Source organism: Periplaneta americana, chromosome 11, assembly GCF_040183065.1.
Source record: "Periplaneta americana isolate PAMFEO1 chromosome 11, P.americana_PAMFEO1_priV1, whole genome shotgun sequence".
NCBI classification, from domain to species: Eukaryota; Metazoa; Arthropoda; class Insecta; order Blattodea; family Blattidae; genus Periplaneta; species Periplaneta americana.
The window spans coordinates 143,925,268-143,951,048 of NC_091127.1; the positions used below are offsets into that span (position 1 = coordinate 143,925,268).

At 36.7% G+C, this 25,781-nt stretch overlaps 2 protein-coding genes across 3 annotated transcripts in view; one reads left to right on the forward strand and one right to left on the reverse strand.

Annotated features, from left to right (window-relative positions):
• Window positions 1-25,781, forward strand: part of LOC138709386 (neurobeachin-like protein 1) — a 686,489-nt gene that overhangs the window by 305,496 nt on the left and 355,212 nt on the right. The window lies entirely within an intron of this gene.
• Window positions 74-12,286, reverse strand: LOC138709400 (cuticle protein 21-like). The gene is made up of 2 exons (XM_069840139.1): window positions 12,177-12,286; window positions 74-778 (listed from the first exon to the last, which is right to left on the reverse strand). Exons 1-2 carry the CDS (start codon window positions 12,189-12,191, stop codon window positions 194-196), a joined length of 600 nt encoding a protein of 199 aa, XP_069696240.1. The 5' UTR covers window positions 12,192-12,286; the 3' UTR covers window positions 74-193.

Sequence of the window (25,781 nt, forward strand, 5' to 3'; positions counted from 1 at the left end):
ACTTCAATCTGTCATTTACCGTTTAGGAAAGTGATGGGGAACTGTATGAGTTGCATGAAGAAATAAAAATCACTTTTTATACAAATGACATTTATTGTCGTTTAAGTATTACAAATAATATGGCGAGTAGGAACGATATGCAGGCGGGATATGTTAAAAGCTATTTAAATGACGAAATGCGAAGTGTCCGGTGTTAACCATGGTAAGCCTTAGCAAAGCCTCCGTAACCGAAACCGGGGGCGGCTACCTTAGCGAACCCAGGTGCGGCGTAAGCGAGAGGAGCGGCGACCTTAGCGATGGCAGGAGCGGCATATGCAGCGGGGGCGGCGTATGCGACGGGAGCGGCAACCTTGGCGACGCCACCAAGAGGCTCCCTGTGTACGACGGCGTTGAATCCATTGACGGGGTCGGCGGTGTACTCAACGGTGCGGCGGGTGCCGTCGGGGTCCACCAGGCTGTAGGCTCCCTGCACCACGTCTCCGCTGCGGGTCTCGTGCTGTCCCTTGGAGTCACCGGTCAGAGCGTCCTGGATGTCGTAGGCGTAGCTGTACTGGGGGTTGGGGTCATAGTCGGTGTCTACGGCGGCGACCTTGGCGAAGGCGGGGGCGGCGTAGGAGACGGGGGCTGCGACCTTAGCGACGGCAGGAGCGGCGTAGGCGAGGGGGCCGGCCCCGAATGCAGCGCCGGCATAGGCTAGAGGGGCTCCATGAGAGTATACGGCTGGAGCGCCGACCACTCCTGCCTTGGCGACTGCCACGATACCGGCGAGGAAAACAAGCTGAAACAAAAACATTAAACGGGACTCCTTTAGTAACGGAAGGTAGCAACTATTTTTAAGAAGAAATAGATATTATGTGGCAGTTTTATAAGATTTTTTAAACAAGGACACACATAACCATAAAATGGCGACATAGAGGTATGGATAGCTTAGGGCGTATTCATAGACAAGACTTTGGACCAAAGTTGACTTTGGAAAGTACAAAGTCACCATTCCACAGTCGACACTTCGACGAAAGTAAACTTCAATCGTGACTTTACTTCGAAGTCGCCGAAAATCTAGACTTTGACTTTGACTTTCGTTCGTGGACATAAGAAAAATGGCTGATATTTCGATAATTGTTAAATTTTTCGAGAATATTGAGGACATGTAGGGGATTATTAAAGCTGTTTATGTTTCTTAGCGTATTATTAGATATAGATACTAAATTTAAATCAAGGTACAGATTTGATAAACAGACAGTACTAGATATCCTTGTCATGTTTCAACATTCATTGATCAATAATAATCAAAGAGGATTATCTGTTCCACCAATAATTGAATTTCTTATTTCATCGCGATTTTACGCTACAGGTAATTAATTGATGGCTTAATATTGATTTGACTGTTTAATTCTATAGAGAATATGTTATACAGTTGGATATACAGTTAATTTTTAATCCTGCGGTCGTCATAATAATGTTTTCTGAATATTGATTTCAATTAATTTTTAAGTAGTCTGACATTAGTGGCATCTTCTTATCTTCCATATTTTCAGAATAAAATTATTTTGTAATGAAACAATTCGAGGGCTTAATGTGAACCTAATGTAATTACAATCGATGTTTTATTCACAACATAATTCTTAGCAGGCAATATTATTTCAGATGAACTATACCACCATGTTTTGTTGTTACGAATTTTATTGTATTATATACGAGTACAAGACTGTTTGGAACTGAGTTACGATTTTTTGTGACCAAGTAGAAGAACGAATTATTATCTATTGGTGTAAAGGTCTAAAAATATCAATTTTTTTTACTTACGTTAGTTTCACACTAAGCCCACGAATAATTATTCTTATGTAAAGCTGCAAGAACGGCTAACAATCGCTTAACATATACCGATGTTCAATTTTTTCATTGATTTGTGTCTCAAAAGGTGTCTCTGATTGTGGCAATGCCTACTCTATTTCAACTGTCTATTAATTTAATTCCTTTAGAAAGCAATGATTGTGATTGCCAACATTAGAACAAGATCGTCAAATCTCGACTTACCAAAGTAAAGTCAAAGTCTCAGAAGTATTGTCTATGAATAGGACTTTCAACAAACTTAAACTTCACTACGAAAGTCGACTTTGGAAAGTCTTCATCCAAAGTCTCGTTTATGAATATGGCCCTTAGTTGTCAAATATAGTGAAGTTAGTGACTAATCGGCAAAATGCAGAGGACAATGAAAATGATGAAAGTATAGAGATCCATCAATCTATAGATGCGGCTCTTTCAGAGAACTACAAGGATCTTGTAGCAGAAAGTACACCTACTCACTCCGTACTGATATAAGTTACTGTTTAGAAGATGCTGAAACATTTCATAAAATATAACCCTTTATGAATAACGAATGTAGCCTACTGTACACAAGAAAATATTTTAATAAATGATAGTGTTATGGTAATGTATTGATATTCGACTAAATTAGATGCTTGTGCTTTTTGTTTTATTACTAAAGATATATCCAAACAATGCATTTCTGAAATATATAAAAAATGTAAATACAGTAATCAATTATCCGACAATTTTCACTGTCATTGCTTTCGTTCTCTATAGCTGGATAATAATTGAGCCACTGCTGTATTCATAATTCCGCCTGGATGTTAGATGGCACACATAACTATAGAGTTGGAGAAGTTGTCGACCGCTCACGGAGTAAACTACACTAGGACTTTTTAAATATGAAATTCGTTTATAATATGTTAGCAGAATGTCTTTTAATTTGGCCAATGGTAGCGTGTATATTTATCACTCAAGAGGTTACGATTTCGATTTCCGATTGAGAAAATGCATACTTGTTTCTCGTCTGCATGAACCGATGTCTCTTTTCTTGTAGTTATCGTGTCTTTCTTAAAAGTAGGTAAAATAGATTTTGATATTTACACTTTTATGACTGTTAAATCTGTAGTGCTCGGGAAAAGTGACACAAGTCAGTTTCCACAAACCTTTTTTGATAATTTATTGACAACTTACGGAACATCTGCTCGCTTGGAAAAAAATACATAAGTATTCCTCCCATTACAATAATTCATACAGAAAAAAAATCAAATCGACATAAACCAGTGTAAGTTGTCAATAAATTATCAAAAAAGGTTTGTGGAAACTGACTTATGTCACTTTTCCCAAGGACTGCAGAAATGACGTAGCTACTCTGAATTTTCTGATCGTATCTGGCGTTGTAGAAGAAGACATGGTTATATTACCTTCCTTAACGATTCATAATTTACCGAGATTAAAAGCTCATTCACAATGAAAATTAAACATAACCGTAACATAAACACACAAGTTTGCGCCCAGGCTACGAAGTGGGGTCTTCACAATGATTCACATAAACATTGCCGTAAGACGTTAACATGAAAGTCTGCAAACTTCAAACTTTCATGCTTATGCTTACATGATTTGCAAACAGTACACAGTCGTGGAGCTCTGAAGTATACGACAGAATATGAGGAAATGGCGTCGTTATGTTTCCATGATTACCAAGTATCTTTGCGGTTATGTTTATGTTCCCATTGTGAATGCTCTTGATTTTACCGTAACGTTTACATTTCTAACTTAACGCTTACGTTATGTTTAATTTTCATTGTGAATGAGCCTTAAGACTGCGAGTCAACTTTCAGCGAAAACCGCACAAGTCAACATTCAGTAAACACAGGGTAGGCACAGTCTAGTATGTACAGTCACGAAGCTCAATACATAGTAAATATGCATCCATAGATAGTTGCTAACCACTAGGATCGCTAATATTGCCTCATTACAGACAATGCGAAATAGTACCAGCACAGGCTATTGTTCCTAGCACCCTCACAACTCAAGCTTCGTGACTGTATATAATAGATGGTGTGTAGGTGTGCGAGCGGCAGAGACGAGAATGACACGCGGCGCCAGGGTTGTCATATCAGTCAAGTTAAAATACCGTACCAACCTTTAATTGAACTGAATTTGAATTTAAGGGCAGGATAACAACGACCCATCACTGCGACCATATTAGATCTATTGCGCTAACGCAAGCGCATTCTAAAACTCACACCGGCTGACTACACTGAGGTTCGCTGCGTACCCAAGTTTCTAGTATGGAAATCCACATGTTCCTAGGCCAGCCGCCTCCGTGCGTCGCTAGCCGGCTTTCGGAGAATGCAGAAATGTTAACGGATTAACGTAGATACCTAATTTGGGTAAACGGGAGAGCCCCGAGGAAAACCCAAACTGCGATCTTTCGGTCACAAGTGTCACTGTGCACCAACTTTAAAAAATATCGTATTTTACTTATTTTTAGGAAATAAAATCCTCCCTAGTTAGGAGCCGCTAGTTTGGATTATATGAGTGTGGCGCGGAATTTTAAATTACAACTTTAATGTGCCACATGTTGAAAAACGCTGCTTTACATGGACCAGTCCATTGTGAGAAAATAAACACTTAACTACTCAACGGAAAGTTAAATTCCACATTAATTAATATAGGCGTAACAATGACTGGAAGTGAATTAGCTTTCAGAACACAACTTTTGTGCGTGCCTCATGTCTCAATACATTCTGCGCCATTTACTCTTGCACAGGAGATCGAAGATTCCGAATCAACTACTTTCTTTTAGTTATCAAAATATTGTCTTACACAGAAGTTTTGGATTTGTTGAATATATGTTTCACTGAGGTTTAAAACATTTTTATTGGACAAGACCAAGTTTAACGTAAACTCCTCTTAAGAGATTATGACGAAAAATAAGGATAGTCGAATGAATCTAACTTCTGCTACATGGTATGACGTATGGAATTGTGCTTCACAACATATTAAATTGCTACGTACACTGCTGATATAAACACTGTAATTACAGTTGTGATTTACAGGCGGACAGAGCCGAAGAAAATATATTAGTTTTCTTTTAGAAAATATGGAAATATTTTCTTATTCCGGATGACCAAATATATTACGTTGCAGGAAGAATTAATATCATGAAATAGTATGCACAGATGCGTTGGCCTTATTAGTATATTCAAAGTTGTTCATCTAGTAAATATTATCTTAACTTCCCTTTGTTGCACGATAAATGTGATAAAAAGGGTTTTGTAATTAATAACCTGCATATTACATTTAGGAAATTGTTTATTATGATGTATTCGTGCAATAATAATAATAATAATAATAATAATAATAATAATAATAATAATGGTAGTAATAATAATAATAGGCATTATTGTTATTATTATTATTTGGTTATTTAACGACGCTGTATCAACTAGGTTATTTAGCGTCGATGGGATTGGTGATAGCTACATGATATTTGGCGAGATGAGGCCGAGAATTCGCCATACATTACCTGACATTCACCTTACGGTTGAGAAAAATCTCGGAGAAACCCAACCAGGTAATCAGCCCGAGCGGGGATCGAACCCGCTTCTCAGCGCAGGCAAGCGTCTTAGCCGACTGAGCTATGTCGATGACTATTATATTATTATTATTATTATTATTATTATTATTAATACTGAGCACGATGAAGTAATGGTTATCGTTCCCGCCTCGTATTCAGATTTGCCAAGGTCTTTTCTTCGAATGCTGTGATAGAGCCTATCCAAAGGGCCACTACTCGCCTCCTTCCCAATCCTAATTAATCCTTCAGAACCACTTCGCATATATCCTACGTACCGCTATAGACTTGGCACCTATCCGTGTATCACCCGTGGGAAACGTGTCCCCTGTGGACATAATGGAGAACCACGGTATTGTGGAGAAATTCGGGAATATATTACTATTAATGGTTACGGTTTTTTCACAGAAGACGTAATAATGGGATTGAAATAGCTGTGAAATAAAGTTTAATTACTCTTAAAAAAAGGTGCTTCCTCTACTGTTATCTCACCGGATGTGCTTCAAGTAGAGCTATATTTTTCTGCGATGCGTTATTCATTAGATGATCTATGATTTGCGTATTTTTTAATCGAGAAATAATGGTCATGAAAAAATGTTTGCTAAGAATGAATATAGACTAAGAGAATATAGGTTTTCACAAATGTTTAAGCTAATAGCACAGAATACAAACTCTAGGCCCTATAGGAGAATCAGTGCCTAAAATTGTGCAGATTTTTTCCAAAGAACTTGAATTTTACAAGATAGATTTCATTTAGACACTCCGATAGGTGCTTGATTCTGAAGAAACGTACCACGTTGACCAACTGTGATATCACAACTCTGCACATTGTTAGGCTATATCTCTTTTCTGGAATATAACAGTAGAAGTTTTTAACAACCATTGTATTTGAAAATGAACACAACTAAATATCTTAGGGATGCCTTTTTTATTTTAGCCGTATTTTAAAATTTTGATGAGATTGGTTAATATGATTTTGTAAATTGTTACAATCAAGTTACCTTATCGTTTTTTACTTGATTATTTAACGATGTTATATGAACTACTGGGTTATTTAGCGTCGATGAAATTGGTGATAACGGTTGGGGAAAACCTCAGAAGAAACCCAGCCAGGTAATCAGCCCAAGCGGGAACCGAATCCACGCCCGAGCGTAACCAGCAATCAAACGCGCTATCGCCTCAGCTACGCCGGTGATACCTTAGTATTGCCATGAAGACGAATATATCAACAAGTTCGTCTTTTGTTGGGTATTTAGATTCAGTATTAATGTCAGCGAGTCTGAGTGTGTTAAATTTAATGAAATCTGTTATAAAGTTTATGAGATGAGCTGAAGTTATGCTTGATGAAGAAACCGATGTCATTTTCATCTAAGGCCCGTTACGTGCATAGACATGTGGATACAATGCTACAATCAACAGTTCTTCCATTTGCAGGAGGTGTTGGTGAAGGGTTCATGCATGAAGATGTAGACCTATAATAACGCCCGTCCGCATGTTGCTAGTTGTGTTGAGGATTGACTTAATGCCGAAGGAATTCAAGTATTGTTTTGGCCAGCACATTCTCCTGACTTGAATCTTATTGAGCACGTGTGGAATTCGCTTCAGAGAAGGGTTCAATGTTACTTCGACGATGTCCTTACTCTTGAACAACTTAACAATTTGCTTTTACGTTAATGGAATCAGGTTAATTTCTTCATGCCCACGAGGTGCAAAGCGGTTGTAAATTGAAGAGGATGATCTACTCTTTACAGATTAATGTTTTCTCTCTGTCATCAACCTTAAATCACACTTTAAATTGTTTGTGACATGTAGTGTTCGGTCTCTTAACATTAGACACTATTTTTTTCTAATTTTAAAATTATATTAGGCCTAATAACTTTGTACACATCTTTAAGTTCATTTGTAAAAGTAATGTAATTATGCTTTCAATATATGAAATATCGCTAAATCCCTTTTCAATTACGTATAGTTCCTATGTTATTAAAATTCTTCGACCATTTGTTTCTGTATATTTACATTTAACAGAAGTGAATTGAACTTTGTTATAATGTACACATTTTGCACTGGTATGCAGAAAGTACTACCATATAGTTATACAGGATATATGTATACGAGAATAGATTGACGTCATAGAATGACTTGGCCGTATCGTGCTCTTCGGGAGATCCGAAATTTTCTTGGGACAAATATTACATTTAATGCTAAGATGCGGTAATGGTCTTAGAAAATGTATTAGCTTCCTGAATATTATAAACATAATTGTTATTTCGCTGTTTTAGTTTCTATTCCTAATAATGCCTATAGCTTGCGTTTTGCTTACATTTAGCAGATTTTTGGAGAGCTACGATGTTTAGCAGTTTGAGAAATCTTGACTTATTTTCCTTGTAAATGACATCAGGAAGTAGAATGAATGTGGTGTCCTCTTTCACATACAGCAACTCAGCTTTTGGCACAGAGTCAAGCCATAGTATTGTTATTCCTCATGCTAATATCTATACAGTCTGTAACGCCAATTCTTCGTGTGGTTCTCTTATACACTTTCAGACCTTGTCAGTAGTTTCAGATCGCTTTGAACAGAGAACATTATTGCTGGGATTTTCTGAGGATGTAATAGGTTTTTGTGCCTGTTCTGTTTTCATATATTGATTGGATAATTTTACTTTTTTTTTATCGCCTACGTGGACTTTTTTTATAAATACTAAAGAAGATTCACAGATCTTAAGTTATTTTTCGCTACAAATTATTTTTTTCAAACTTTGGATACCTACCTCGTTCTGTCATTTTTAAAATGGAAAATTTGTTGTATTTAATGTCGTTAGCAATGCTAGAATCTCCATTTGATGTTATTTAAGAACGTCTTTATTATTTTCATAATATCCAATTGCACTTACATGTGTTTGTAATATGATAATCGTAGTGCTATTGATATTATTGCCAGTCTTAAATTTAAAATACCAAATCTGGTTGCTCTTTGGTAGAAATTTTATCTAGATTATTCAGGAACTCTAGGTTACAACTATGCTTGAAGTATTTATTATTGTTATTTTGATGTATATTGACTCCGAATTTAGAAAAGTTGATTACATGTACAAGATTATTGTAGTTCTGGGTGCTTTTGAAATCGGTGAAACTTTGTGAAAAATATTTTTCATCTAGACACATCTATTTCAAAGTATGTTATATCATAACTAAAACTAAAATTTGCCGAAGTTCCCTGGGAATATATCGAACTCTAAATAGTTTGAGGTTTTGAGCTGTAATCCCTGCTGTTAAAATGATTGGAAAACAAAATAGCAATCATATTTCATTTTTATGTGGTCTCTTTTTATATAATCTGATTATTAATGTTTTTATTTTTTTTTTAAATCTTATTTTCAGCGAAGTTTCAGAGATTTAAAAGGTGTTCAGAATTTGGAGTAGGCATAAATGACAGGAGCCTCACGAGTGAAAATAGAAAAATGTGTTACAATATTCGTCTGAAGACAATCTCGTAATATTCTCTATTTTATGTGTATGTGTGTGCATGCGTGCGTGCGTGCCATGGTTCCCGCATTACTCCCGCTTTTCAGCATCTCTAAAAGTGATTTTATGTAGGTACTAGTGTTGAACAGCGATCGAGAAAGCAAGATTAACAGCGCCTGCAAAGCCGAAAACCCGCACGACAATGTTGTAGGCTATATGTCGTGTCTTTGACGTAAAGACTGCTTGTGAGTGTTCCAAGACATCGAGAGTTGATCACTCCCGAAATCTCGAACGTCAAGCAGCCTTGAATCGCCACAGTTGTTTATACCAGACTGAACTTTTATCTACTTTGGCAACTGCTATATAAACAATCAAGTAGCCTATTTGAAACATCAGCTCTACCTTTTAGTGTATAATAATCTATTCCCCAATCTTTATTTAATTACTAGGCCCTTATTAAAAGGCTAGGAATTTTCTTTCTGTACGTTTGAGATCAAGTGTACAATCAAAAGTAAAAAAAATATTAACGTTATGTTTTATGTTTCTTAGAAATTCAAATTTATTTGAGAATTTTTTTCTATTTATGTAACCATAGGTAATATCATAAAATAGAACCAGAACATTTTGATAACTAAGATACTGTTCTGATTTGTCTTTTTGTCTCATTTAAACATTTATAATGTTATTTATTTCAGTTATGTAAGTTATTCAAAGTTACGAAATTTTTCCACGCCGACCAAATGCTATTTCGAGAATGATGATCGAGACTCGGAGCGCACGAGAATGACGAGACGAGACTCGAAAGACAAATGCAACGAACACAGCGAGCGAGAGCGGCAGTTAGTTTTGTTCATCTCTAGTAGGTACCATTGTATGATTATATCATGTGGAATTTATCTCGCTATAATTTAAAACTCTTCTTGCTGTTTTTATCAAGAGTAAAATCTGGAAATGATCACAGTGACGCTATTGAATAGTAAGTCTTCTAATTTTTGTAGAAATTGTGCTAAAATTATAGGCCTCATAAGAAAATGATGGCAGTATGAGCTATCTCACAGTTGCAACAGGATCTACTATACAGTTTACAGTGTCTACCGACGGATGAAACCACGGGTGTTGGCCCTTCAACAGTAAATAGGTAGAGGTGTCTGCCTATATGCCATGGAGGCACAAGGCAGTCAGGGATGTAGAGATCCCTGACTTTCTTGATGTCAGCACTTAAAGAAGCTATATTATGAGTACCAAGCTTTGATCGTATTTCACTACCGGAAGATCCGATTCTCAGTTGTGTAGTAGATACCGGAGTTGTTCTGGAAATTATGAAGAAATGAAATATCCCACCTTTATCCATGCTTGAAACCAGGGTCTCTAGGTATTGGCCTATCCCTAGTTTTCCTTCAATTGAGATTTTAAACTATAGAATTGAGACGGTATGGTAATAAGCAAAGGTAGGAAATTCGTACCGAAACTGTTAAGTTGTGTGAGCTTGGACTGTACATATCTACCGAATGAACAGTAGTAACGCAACTCTCAACGTCAAGAAACCTGTACAACAAACATGTGCAGTCAGGTGGTAACCAAACTTGTCTTTGTATCAATAACCCATAACCTCAGAATAAGAAACAGAATGAATAAATAATAGGCCTATTGTATAAAAAAGATAATTGCATTTAGAATCTTCATAATTTTCAGTATAAAATAATTCACCCATATACAGTACATGCAGGAACAAACAAATTGCATAATTTTATGTATCTTGGCTTGTTACAATTAATAATAATGTACATTTTCAGTTTACCAAAAAATACTCTGTGTTCAGAAAAAAGCATTTGTACCTGGAAAATGTTAGTTCTACGTCACTAGACGCAACTGGAGCAAATTTTAAGTATAATACAGTATTCCTTATTGTATTATCAAGTGAACAATAGCTTTGTGAATCTAACAGTGGGATGTCACATTAACCCCATAATTCGTTTCAAGAACACTTTTCATTTTTGTTTTGATGACTATTGACTTCTTCGGATTAGTATTATATTCGAACAATAATTATTCTTTCTCATCTCGCGGCATCAATCATTTATATATTTTCTGAACTGCAGCAGTGTTATTCTTGTAGCAATTGTTTGAAAGAATATTGAAATATACTAACATTATACATAAGTCTAGAAAGATAAAATTATATCTACTTTATTCACATTTTGAAATAGAATGTTTCTCTTCGTTATTATATTTACCATGCAAAGAAAAGTATTCCATATATGTTTGAGCGTGTGTGCGTGCGTACGTGTGTGTGTGTGTGTATAGTCTATATATTTCGTAGCACAGTGTTCCTGAAGTAATATTCGTATTGTAGATTATATTTCCAGACTACAGAATTCCAGTAACATTTTCCCCCTATTTCTTGATAAATGGTTACCAGCAAGTCTTGACGTATTCCATTCAACTTCGTGTGATTGTAAGATTTAAATTTTTCCATGCTCACTAAACTGCACAACTCCGCTGCAAACGTTAGCACGTATTGAAACTGCTTCTCAACTGTGCATATTGCTGTGAAGTAGTTACGAAAGTCATTCATCCACACTTACGTTTATACTGTGAGGTTATGTGAACACAGTATAGTATACACAGAAGACAGCTAGTGCTATAGAGCCGGTGTGACCTATATCCGTGGCTGGACTCAGACTGAAAACTGTGTTTTGGTACGAACTTCCTAGCTCTAGTGATAAGTGAGCTATATATAATAATAATAATAATAATAATAATAATAATAATAATAATAATAATAATAATAATAATAATCCGTGGCGCTATAGCCCATGAAGGGCCAAGACCGACCAGCCGGCTGCTGGCTTCACGCCCACATGCCGAAGCAGAGGTGGACGATCATCCAACCAGAATGGAGGTATCGTGTAGTTAGCACGATGATTCCAGCCGTTATAGCTGGCTTTCGCAACCGGATTTCGCTACCTATCGTAGCTCCCCTAGGGCACCTGTCCCATACACTGGCCGAAATTTAATGAGAAAATTTCTTCTCCCATGAGGATTCGAACCAGCGCGCATTCCGTAACGCGAGTTCTAGGCAGGATGCCTTAGACCACGACGCCACGGCGCGGGACATAAGTGAGCTATGGTGGAATGAAAATAAGGAAATTGTAACTATTCGAAAAAATCCTACAGTCGTGATTTATGTGTTTGAAATATTTTAGCTTCTCCGGGGATCGAACCCAGGTCCTTTGATAAGCTGTTAGTGAAGTGATCGCTGAATTGCAACCGTTAGTGAAGGAAGCGCTGCCGCTGTGCTAAAGAGAGGTAAGAGTGTGCTCACCTGTGCGAGAGCCATCCTGCTGAAGAGCTGCTGTTGTGTAAGGATGCTCGCGCGAGTCTCTCTTTTATACGATCCGCATCACCTTTCACTGGCCGGCAAGGGGTTGCGGCCACAGCGTACCACGCCTGTCCCGACCCGACCCGCCCCGTCCTCACACCCTCACAGCAGTGATTCTGTCGCCCGCGAAAACCGGAAGTGGGCCTTGATCGTATACTTAATGAAGTTTAATTAACTGCTACTACATGTATGCTGTTAAATAATGATTATTTTCTAAGCTCTCTTCTCTTCCTTACGTGGTGGAGTCAATTTCGTGACATACGAGTAGGCCCTATAGCAGTGATTCCCGAAGTTTGGGTTGCGACTCCCCCCTGTGGGGGTCGTGTAAAGAGCTGAAGGGGATCGCGAAATGATTTACAAAATTAAATAAAAGCGCCTTATTAACATACAATTATTTTATATTTAGAAACATAAAGAACGTTGAACATAAAATAATAATATTTCAGTAGTTATAGAACAACAAATTATTATTTTATTATTTATTTATTATCACACACATTTATTATTACAATCAAGAAACTACAAAAATACATATTACATATAATAAAAACAAACATACATTAAAATACTATTATATACACTACCGGTCAAAAGTTTTCGATCACCTATGACAACTATGGATTTGTGGTTAAAACAGGGATTTCGTTTTGAATATTCTATCATATCATAACGCTAGAGAGAGAAAATATTTATTTTGTTGGTCTATTTAGTTTTTCCGATGTGTTTGTACATTGAAATAAAGTATATAAGTTAGTTGTTTTCATAGCTGATCGAAAACTTTTGACCGGTAATGTACATCAAACAAGAATGAATGTGTCAAATATTTAAACAAAACAGAAGTACAACTTAAAGAATTTACCCCTATGAGCAAACGCTCGTGGTCGGGAGTTCAAAACCGTACTGTGGATAAGCAGAAAGAAGAAGACAAAATAAACAATTAATATAAGCAATAAAGTATTGCAGAGTACAAAAACAAGAGCCTATATGATAAAAGCAGTCACAATTTAAAAAGTTTATAATCAATATTCACAAGTATGTAAGACTAATATTTATCGTATGTTAAATTTCCATAATAATTTCTTTAATTTTAAGTTTAAATTTAATCGTACTTATTTTACAATGAATGATTTGATATTTTCCGTCAATTATTTAACATCTTGTATATAGGTGTGAACCTTTATATTACATATTTATTCTAGGTATTAACGTTTTCGTCGTACCAAACGACATCATCAGATACATGATTGAAATACAATATAATAATCTCTTATTTTGCATACCATATCCCGTATTGTTTTGGCATAGTTAATACCTAGAATAAATATGTAATATAAAGGTTCACACCTATATACAAGATGTTAAACTGACGGAAAATATCAAATCATTCATTGTATATCAAAGACTTACCTGATAAAATTTCTTCAAAATGAATTGCAAAATAGTACTTATTTCAGCTAAAACAGAGTACTGAGAAATGAATTTGTTGTATAGTTTTAAGCCATAGTTGAAGCCATGTTTCATACCAGTTGCCGTTGAACTTTTGGATTTTGTGAAATTAATTAATTTGTTAATGATAAAAATGAAATAATATTGTAATCAATGCGATAAATATGCCTGTTTTTCAGAAAGCAGCCTGTCAAATCTGTATTCTGTATTCGATACACACAGTGATATGACTTTCAAGTTCAAGGAAATCATAGCTTGTTACATTTTGCATAAATAAGAGATTGCAAATGTTATAAAAAATTTAAGGTCTTCATTTGGAAGCTCGAAATATTCTTCCATTCTTTTGACCCAGAACTTGTGTACGCTCTGCGAAAAAGAAGTCTAGTTTCAACGTTACAGTACATATTTAAATGATTTTTGACTTCTTTTTAAAATTTAAGTCAGTCTAAACTGTCTAAAAACGGATTCAGTAGCCATCTGTGACTCTTGTAATCATTTTTTGAGTTTCTTTCGGAAAATACTGTCGTTCGAAATTGTGCAAACTTAACTGTATGTCCGCGAAAACAAACTGATTATGTATTGTATTGTACGTAAGTAAATTTTTGCATAGGTTCTTTAATACACTGAGATCAATAAAATTTCTTTTTATCAAGTGATGTCCATCAGATAAAGTTTTTTTTTATAAATCCGTTGATTTTATCCATGACTGCTATTATTTTAACATCTTGGCCTTGCTTTGTAAACTACTACCATAAGCATTGTAAAACCATATTTGAGATGTTTATTGACATTGTTATTAGTCCGATAAGTTATGAGTAGTCTGTCAGTATTTGAGATAGTCATCACTGCATAATCTTATTATTTTTTTTTTTTTCATTCTTGTTACTGCCAGATGTAGAAGCTTCAAGGAATGGTAAAATTGTATTTATCAACAGTAATCTCACTAGACGTTTTGATTTATCTAGAGAAAATCAAAACTCGAGTGGGATTTAATTGACTATTACACGATTAGAAGAAAGTATATAAAGATTAGAAGTAACGAAGTACTCCAATACAATAAAATATTGAGTTACGAAAATACAACTGTCTTCAAACGTATTATTGTACCATCTCAACATTACAAATATTACGCTAGATGCATGCTAGATGGCAGTAGTGAGCAATGCCCTCTCGTCGAGAAGTTTTCGATCTATTATACACGATGGCAATGTTACTAGTCAAGAAGGCTTTGTTGATTCAGTTTCATTTTTATTAAAATGCAATATTCTACTTCAATTATCCGAATCCCAGTAATCAACGTCACTTGTCAGATGATTTCCAATAAATCTTAATATTAAACAATCTCTGATACGTGACTATCCATAATATCATATAGCAGAAGCTATAACATAACCTAACTAATATACACAAGTGTTAGAAAAGTTTTAATTAACGACGATGACATAAAAAATAAACATGAATAATTTTAAAAGGAATAATTATTGAATGTACAATTTTCAAATTTGAATGTGGTTGGTGGTTCAATTGATGTTATATTGGACGTGTGCGTAATAGAATTAGAACTCGTTGATTTAGGTCTACATGGTGTATTCAACTTATTCAGAATTTCCGAATGGTGCTCTTCATTTATTTGTAAATCGGATTTCAGAAGATGCATACGTATGATCAGTGATTTTTATTAATTCTTGTTCTTGAATGCCAATGCGAGTCATATTTGAAACTGCTGTGCATCGACTGGAGTGGTTTGTAATTATATATATATATATATATTTTTTTTTCTTTTGACGTCCAGACCAGCGCAGTGTCAAATGTTGGCAAACAAAGAAACAAATGCTAGGGACGCGATAAAATTAAACAAATGCTAGGGACGCGATAAAATTGTGCGATAAGCAGCCATGATTGGTTGAAATACGTCCTTTCGTACCGTTTTATTGGGCGAAAGTAGTATGACGTAGTAAGAGTGTAATAGTCCTTAACAAAATGCCTACAGCACGTTTAATATTCAATATTTCACTAGTCGCTCAACTGTACGTACTTTTCATTTGTAGAGATAGGTTGACAATCAGACATGTGTGCTGATTTTAATACAAGTACAAGCATTACACATAGCGCATCATTAACAACGATTATTCACGAAAAAATCTGCATGAGAAATGAGGATTACAACCTTGTTCTGGGCGGCTATTCAATTGTTGAAAAATTATCGTTGTCTTTATGACAAAAATTCGAATCATATAAAGATCATTTCTTACAAGAAAATATATAAAACAAACCGTATGAAATAAAATCTGTAACTTTTAGTTATATTGTTAATGTACAGTAGTCTTTTCCACGTTATGAGAAACGTGAACTTTGTAGGCTATTATATTATTTGTGTAAGATATTTTTTTGTCTTCATGTGTAGAATAAGTGAATATTTATAGTATCACATACACAAGCTGATACGGTATGTAGGAACAAGTTCCACTACATCGTCATTCATCGTCGAAGCATCCATTATTATTTGCACACTCTTCAATTATTGTTTTGTTTTGACGTCGTTCTATTGGCATTGTGAATGTTGAAAGACGAATCTTATGTTCATGTCCTTGTGGTAATGTTAACGTTCTCATTGTGAATGGGCCCTCAGAGTTGTATTGTGGCTCCATATTCGGAAATATCTTGATTAAAGCCTTCCGTGCTTTCCTCACTTTCTACAGCTCTATATCGCGATCCTGATTTAGAAAAGATCTCTCTTTATATAAATATATTTTTAAACAAAATAATCTGCCCTCAATGAGGGTGACCATAAAGATCCAGAATAAAAGGACTACAGAATAATTTAGAAATACAGGAATTGTATAATAAAAAATCCAGAGAAATGCAAACCCAATAGAATCATCAGTGGCCAAAATATAAATGGTAATATATTATTTGGATTGAATCCTTAAGAATATTCAACAAAATTTTTTGAATTTAAAAAAATCGGAGACCGAGTGCCTTTAAAATATTACATGTGAGTTTAGGAAGTGTGCCACGTGCACCTAAAAAGACCAGAAACACTCCACTGACTAGTGGGAATGTTATATTTCTCACTTAGGTAAGGGATGCAGGACTCAAATGGATTTATTTTCCTCATCAACGTGTTGTGCCTGCAGGGCATCCCTCTCAAACCGGATTGTAAGATCAAGAACTATTCCATTAGATTGAGTCCTGTGGATGGCTACAATATCTGCTCTTCTGTTCGAATCTAAGGATGAAACGCAGTGGATCTCCTCGTATACTTCCAAATCCACGACCCTTGAGGACATCAGCAATACCGGTTCTGGCCTTATGGTGTCGATTGTTGCGCAAACTGGCCCCATAATTTATTGAGTCTGAATAACCGCATTAGGCAAAATAAATAAATAAATAAAAAATAAAAAAAAATAAATTAAAATAAATTGTTTATTTATTAATTTATTTTTCAGTATTATTTCTTATTTTTATTTTTTATTTGTTTGTTTATTTTTCATTTGTTTATTTCTTATTTTCCTAATTTTATCTGTTTACTTTTTCTTTAATTATTTTTTCATTTGTTTATTCAGTTATTTGTTTATTCACTTATTTTGATTCAGAGGATAATTTACAAAGAGGATTACATACATTAAATAGAATATTAAAAGATTTTGGGATGGAAATTTCAGCACAAAAATCAAAAGTAATGGCATTTTTAGGACAAGACCCGTCAGAAGTAAGATAATACACAATAACCAATGCCTCGAACAAGTACAAAATTTCAATTATCTGGGTTGTGAAATATCTTATCAAAATGAAAAAGACGTGAACAAGAAAATTACCAAGTTTACACAAATTCTAGGAATAATAAACAATACATTAAAAGCTAAATTAGTACAAAAATCTACAAGAATAAAAATATATAATACACTAGCATTACCCTCCCTTTTATACGGAAGCGAGATTTTGACATTAAAGAAAAAAGTCATGAACAGAATCAAAGCAACGGAAATGAAATTTTTCAGGAGGACAGCAGGATATACTCTTTTAGACCGAAAAAGGAATGAAGAAATTTTTAGAACAATTAGAAGTAGAGTCAGTAGAAGAAAAAATCAGCAGATACAAATTCAATTGACTAGATCATGTAAGAAGAATGGAAAATTCAAGAATCCCAAAAATTATGATGCAGTATAAACCTAGAGGATATCGTCGGCCAGGAAGACGTTTTAGAAGACTGCTAGATGGGGCGAAACAGGTCTACAGAGGCCTAATTCGTGAAGGATGATGATGATGATGACTTATTTTGATTCATTTATTTGTTTATTCATTATTTATTTATTTACTCGTTCACTTTTCATTCGTTCATTAGTTTCTTTAATCTAGTGAAGTTAAGACCACCAGGCCTTCTCTACCACACCATAAGAATAAAATTATACAAAAAATTACAAATGTAAAGAAAAGAAGTAGGCCTAAGTATGAAAATAAGCATTTTGTAAGTTTTAAAGCTTTCTGTTCATGAAGTAGGTTATCTCTTCGCTGTGGTGGTTGCAGTTCTGTTGTCCAGGTTACCAATAAAAGTGTAAGTCGTGGTTAGAACGATGTTTGCTACGGATACTTTTGTTCCGTGAATTAGAATGAGTGTGGAGAACGCCTGCCTGCACACGTTTGGGGAATGTGGAGACAGGGAGGGTCGAGTCGTGAGCCCCTCCCAGTAGAAAGCACGCTGCGATTACAACAATGCACCATCAGGAGGACCACGGTTGAATACCCGGTCACTTTGCATGCCCTTCTGGTAACACTATTGAGTTCCAAAGTTGTGTTTATGACTCAGCAGATCATGTGGCAATTCTTAAGTAAAAGACGGAGAAGAGGGACAAGGAACACACACAAAAAAAAAAAAAGATTTGTAGTGAAGGCAGCATACACGAAATTGTATTACTGTATTTGATACTCGTTTTTGTTATAACATTTTCGTAAATAATTTGGTCCTTATTAGCACTAACGTTCATTCGTAATTCAGTTGCCTGATGACATGTGATCAAAAAGATTAGAGATCAATCATTGCCGGACATATGACTCGAGATGGAAAGTCATGGCCTGGATGAAGCTTTCCTTCGATATCAATTTCCGCTATAACTTTTTATTATTGATCAATATCTTTTCTACTCTGATCCGATGATTTGTTGTATTACACGAGAAGAATTTGCCCGGCCACCGGCGTGGCTCATTCGGTTAAAACGCTTTCCTGCTCGGGTGCGGGTTCGATCCCCGCATGGGCTAATTACCTGGTTGGGTTTTTCCGAGATTTTCCCCAACCGTAAGGTGAATGCCAGGTGATCTATGGCGAATTCTCGGCCTCATCTCGCCAAATACCATCTCACTATTACCAATCTCATCGATACCAAATAACGTCGTAGTTGATACAGCGTCGTTAAATAACTAACTAAAAAAATCTCCTGCAATAACTGAATGTAGATCAATTTTAACTTTATAGAAAGCAGAAACGGCAAAGAAAATGAATACTGTATTTCAATCAAAGAAAGAATTGTATAAAGCTGTGAGACATAATAGACTATTAATTCGGGGGGGAAGAAGATGAAAAAAGAGAAAACTTCGAGAATAAATACATTAACTACAACAAAGTGTTTTATACCAAGGATGGTGAATACACGATGATATCCAAAATGATTCATACCTATGCCCATTACTTCAAAAGACATTCTTACTTGTTCGATATCTGCGCTAAAACTTAAACCCCTCATATTAAACCGTGTTCATAGCCAACATATGTTTGGACAATCTTTTTTTTTATCAAGGGAGCACTTATAGCCTACATAGCTACATTGTATCGGTGGAGTTAAGAAATTGAGTTCCTATATTCTTCGTCGAGGTCCTGACTATCTGTTACAGTACTTACATGTTAACTTCGTTCTCGAATATTTTTGTCATTATTTACAATGTATAGTACATGTTTTTCTGTTTTGCAACTTTGGCTTGGTATCTTAAACCAGAATGAACCGAGGCCTTGACATATTACGTCAGGCAATAAAGCTTCAGTGTAGGGGTAAGGTTCATCTGTTGAATGCGTTGCAATATCTAACTCCCGAAGCAGTGCGGTATTCGGTTGTCCCTGTAGATGTAGATCATGAGGAATCTCGCACAATCATTGCGTGGAACGTCCTAGTCAAGGCATTTCGTGACTCGCGAATCAACCCCTTAACACACAAGCAGGGTGGAGGGGTAAGGCGTGGAACGTCCTAGTACAGTCATGGCATTTCTTGACTCGCGAATCAACTCCTTAACGCACAAGCAAGGCGGAGGAGTAAGGCATGGAATGTCCTAGTACAATCGAGGCTTTTCTTGACTCGCGAATCAACTCCTTAACGCACAAGCAGGACGGAGGAGTAAGGCGTGGAACGTTCTACTACAATCATGGCATTTCTTGACTCTCGAATCAAGCCCTTAACGCACAAGCAGGACGAAGGAGTAAGGCGTGGAACGTTCTACTACAATCATGGTATTTCTTGACTCTCGAATCAAGCCATTAACACACAAGCAAAGGCGTGGAACGTCCTAATACAATCATGACATTTATTGACTCTCGAATCAAGCCCTTAACACACAAGCAGGACGGAGGAGTAAGGCGTGGTACGTTCTACTACAATCATGGCATTTCTTGACTCTCGAATCAAGCCCTTAACGCACAAGCAGGACGGAGGAGTAAGGCGTGGAACGTTGTACTACAATCATGGCATTTCTTGACTCTCGAATCAAGCCCTTAACACACAAGCAGGACGGAGGAGTAAGGCGTGGAACGTCCTAATACAATCATGACATTTATTGACTCTCGAATCAAGCCCTTAACACACAAGCAGGACGGAGGAGTAAGCCGTGGAACGTTCTACTACAATCATGGCATTTCTTGACTCTCGAATCAAGCCCTCAACACACAAGCAGGACGGAGAAGTAAGGCGTGGAACGTTCTACTACAATCATAGCATTTCTTGACTCTCGAATCAAGCCCTTAACACACAAGCAGGACGGAGGGGTAAGGCGTGGAACATCCTAATACAATCATGACATTTATTGACTCTCGAATCAAGACCTTAACATACATGCAGGACGGAGGGGTAAGGCGTGGAACGTCCTAGTACAATCATGGCATTTATTGACTCGCGAATCAAGCCCTTAACACACAAGTAGGACGGAGGGGTAAGGCGTGGAACGTCCTAGTACAATCATGGCATTTATTGACTCGCGAATCAAGCCCTTAACACACAAGTAGGACGGAGGGGTAAGGCGTGGAACGTCCTAGTACAATCATGCCATTTATTGACTCGCGAATCAAGCCCTTAACACACAAGTAGGACGGAGGGGTAAGGCGTGGAACGTCCTAGTACAATCATGACATTTATTGACTCGCGAATCAAGCCCTTAACACACAAGTAGGACGGAGGGGTAAGGCGTGGAACGTCCTAGTACAATCATGACATTTAGTGACTCGCGAATCAAGCCCTTAACACACAAGCAGGACGGAAGGGTAAGGCGTGGAACGTCCTAGTACAATCATGACATTTATTGACTCGCGAATCAAGCCCTTAACACACAAGTAGGACGGAGGGGTAAGGCGTGGAACGTCCTAGTACAATCATGACATTTATTGACTCGCGAATCAAGCCCTTAACACACAAGCAGGACGAAGGGGTAAGGCGAGGAACATCCTAGTACAATCATGATATTTATTGACTCGCGAATCAAGCCCTTAACACACAAGTAGGACGGAGGGGTAAGGCGTGGAACGTCCTAGTACAATCATGGCATTTCTTGACTCAAGGTCAAGCCCTTAACACATAAGCAGGATGGAGGGGTAAGTCATGGAACGTCTTAGTACAGTCATCGGCATTTCTTGATTCGCGAGTCAACCCTTTAATACACAAGCGGAGTGGAGGGATAAGGCATGATCTCCCTCTCCGTAGCCATCACTTGTTCATTCAAAGTTACCCAGTGTTCAAGTAAACCTGACAGGATCAATTGTGGACTGGCTTGTTTTTTGACATGCGCAATCTGATAGCTTATTTCATGAAAGAACAAGCATGATTATCACAGATAGGATTCATTACCGCATTTGTTTGGAAAAACTTCGCCTTTACTGATTAATTTCACGTCTTTCCTTGTTTTACTATCCCTGTTAATATTTCTTCCATTGTCTTTTTTCGCGCTTCTTTTTTACAGTCTCCTCTTTCTTTTCGTTCTGGACCCCAGCATGTCCTATGTGATTTAAATTCCATGTCAATTTATTGTAGTAAGCACTTATTACCAACTGCTTGTTCTGAATAAAGAGAAAGATCATTCATCAGAATATTATTTTTACAATCCATAGTTCGGGACCCAAATCTTACTGACACGCTTTATTTTTTGTGGTTTTGAATTTATTCTATATGAACCTATAGCAGAATCAAGAAAATATGTTTCAATTTTCATATTAATTTAATATTTTATATAAATAAGTAATGATGAAATTGAAATTGAAGGGCACAACATTAACAGTCACAAATTATAAATATATAGGATCAATACTGCAGCAAGATGGATCACCAAAGCAATAAATTGAGTGGCGAATATGTCAAGGAAAACGAGCTGTTGGAATACTAAATTTATTACTATGGAGTAGTAACATTTTGGCGAACAAATAATTTATAACATAACAGTGGAGAGTATAATGCTCTTTGAAGCGGAAACTTGGGCAATATAGCGTATAGTGCCCGCGTTTTATTAATACCCAACCGGCATCAAAGACGACGCTTTCCTTTCAAGAGATAAGATTGTTTATTAGTTAGGCTTCTCAGATGCTGCCCAGTCACAAGAAGCGGTAACATATGACTACCAATGATGCATTAACATTTTTTAATTGACTAGCCGATATCAACTCCACGTCGAGTACGAAACACTGTTGCCGTTATGTCGTTGAGAATTAAAATATACCACCAAAGGTGATGATATAGTCGGCGCCTTAATTTAATACCAAGTCGGAAGCGTTGTTGTCACGTTTCCGCTGTAAAGATCGTTCCTAGTTATACAGTTACCATTAACGATGTATTTATTTCAACTCGCATCAATAAACTCGAGATACGGCAACTGTGTTTCGTACTCCATGTCGAGTTGATATCGGCACGTCAATTAAAAATGCTAATGCATCATTGGTAGTCATATGTTACCGCTTCTTGTGATTGGAGCGGCATCTGAGAAGGCTCAATCAATAAACAAATTCTTATTTTGTCTCTTCAAAGGAAAGCGTCGTCTTTGATGCCGGCTGGGTATTAATCAAACGCGGATACTATAACTATAGTCGCGACGCTGTTATTCCCGGCGTGACTCCTCCTCTTTGCTTACGCCTTAGGAAGTGAAGGCTCTATAAAGTCTAGGTAGGTAGTGTCGTTCGCCATTTTTGTTCTTTCGTTGACGAGCTACCAGACAAGGAATATATTTGCCACAACGTTAAACATTATCATCTCGTAGCTCCTATGATAATAAATCAAACGCACTATAATTGAGCAAATAATTGAGCAGCAATTAACATCCTCGTGTGTTTTCTGTGAATGCTAACGAAAGAGCCAAAATGGCGGGCGATTATATTATATTTATCAAGCCTTAGAAAATGCATAATGTCTTCATCAGCGAATCACAAGACTTGCAAGTTTAAATGAAGCCGACCTGCAACATGATTGGCTACCGGAAATTAGAGCGACGGGAGTATAGAAGCAATCTTTACAACGGAAACGTGATAACAACTCTTGACATTGCAAGTATTGATGCGTGCAAGAAAGATATATCACAATAGAAAGGCTTTCGACTGGGTATTAAATAAACGCGCCGACTATACAAGAAGGAAAATTAAGAACCATTGAAATGGACTTCTGGAGAAGATCAGATAGGAGGTCAAGAAGAGAAAAGCTAAGGAATGCAACACTAAGGCAGATAATAATGAATGTAGATAAAGGTGTAATAGACGTTACAAATGAAAAAAAAGATTACAGTGATGTGGGCATGTTAAAAGGATGGAAGATGGAAGAATAGCGAAAGAAATCATGCGAAGGGAACCAGAAGGGATAGGAAAGGAAGACCTGATAAAAATTGGAATGACGGAGTAAGGAGAAATATGCAACTGAAAGGACTGCGAGATCCGGATACATTAAATAGCGAACAATGGAGGAAAAAAATTAAATAAACAACATGAATACTTTGTTTGGGTGAGGAAAAATTACAGCACTATATGAAGTTCTATAATAGAGAGGTATAAATAATGCAGATTTTTTTTTTATTTCTTTGAGGAGTAGAGGTTACTTACTGGAATAAGTTAAAAAGTTTGTTTTCAGTAACATAATTTCTAAAATCTAAAAGTTCATTGTAAAGAGTGCGGCAAAACATCCTCCCTAATTTAAAGTTTAAGTAAACAACAGTGGGAAATTTAGGTTTACATGCGTTGCCATAGCGATATCAATGACATGCGCAAAACAACAAGAATATAATAGGACATTGAATACACGGAATTGACATTCAATTAGTGCAAATTGTAATCTGTAACGAATTCAGCTATGCCGTGGACGGGTGAAGAACGTGCTTACGCTGTGGTATCTTTTCTGGTAAGTGGTAATTCCGTTGTCGCTGCTCAGATGTTTCCCGGACGCTTGATTTCTTCACGCGGCGACGTCCCCTGGCCAGAACGGTCACCAGACCTTGCACCCTGCGATTTTTTTCTATGGGGGCAACTTAAGGCTGAGGTGTTCAAACATCGGCCGAGGACTTTGCCACACCTAAGAAATGCAGTACAGGAAGAAATTGGTCTTACTCCTCAAGAAATGCTAGTGAGAGTGATGCAGAATTTCCGAAGTCGCATTCAACAATGCATTGATAGTGAAGGACACTACTTGAGAGACACGTTATTCAAAAAATGAAAAATTCCCACTGTTAAGATACCATTCATATTAATAAAGTTTCCTTATTTTGATCCATCTGTTTATTATTTAAACTTTAAATTAGGGAGGATGTTTTGTCGCACCCTTTATTTTATATAAGATTACTTCAACACTCTCTATGAGAGGTTCATTGTATCCGATATTGCACTTGGCGTGCTGTAACTCGTACTAACTAAAATGAATGGCTGACCTCTCGCTGCAATTTCCCCAGGCGGGATCACTTGCTCGATGCACGGGGCAACAAGCTGGGCGTGCGAAATGGCGACACTACAGCCGGCCCGCAAACGCGTACACTTTTCACAGTTGAAAGGTCACTTGCTCGATTCCATTCTGTGATTGATGTGGCCTTGTTGGTGTGCTCTTGCAGACCTTGTAAACACAACACAGCCATTATTTCTTGAAGATTGTTTGTTTATTATGTTGATGGTATCCCAAATTCAGAAATGCTCTCTAAATTTAGTTACATTTCAGTCTCTTTAGTCATAGTTTGTTATCTGTACTTCAGCTCTTGAGTGTTTTGTTAAGTGCAATTAGCCAATACTGAAGACGGTATTACCAAATACGACGTACAACAACGTGTTCATGTATTGATGACTTTTAGCATTATCTTTTTCTCTGTACTGCATGTACACAATTTCAATATTGCGTAGTAAGACTATATTATCTTGAATTGTATGTTTTAGAAATGTGACACAGGCCTAGACCTACTATTCCTTTAGCGATAAGAAAAATTGTTTCTGAATAGATGAGTGCAAGGGATATTTCATTTGATTTTCATTTCATTTATTGTATTCTATAGGTCTTACACAGATCCGTGGAATGGTAACCATGCTCCCCAGACCTGACACAGATGGATTTTTATCCGTGGGGTTCCTTAAAGGCGATTGTTTATCAAGAGAAGATTAGAGAATTTGGCCACTTGCAATCCCACATTCTTTATGCAAGCGGTCAGATCCCTATTCAGACACTGCACGCAGTTGGGTCAAACGCATTGACATCTGCATTGAAAACAACAGGGGTTATGTCGAACATATTTTGTAATCACATTCCTAACAAAACCGCTATCTATTGCGAATTTTTAATCACCCTGTAAATACTCGTAGGCCTAATGTGTTATATGTTATTCTTAATATTTACATATAAGTAAAAATTC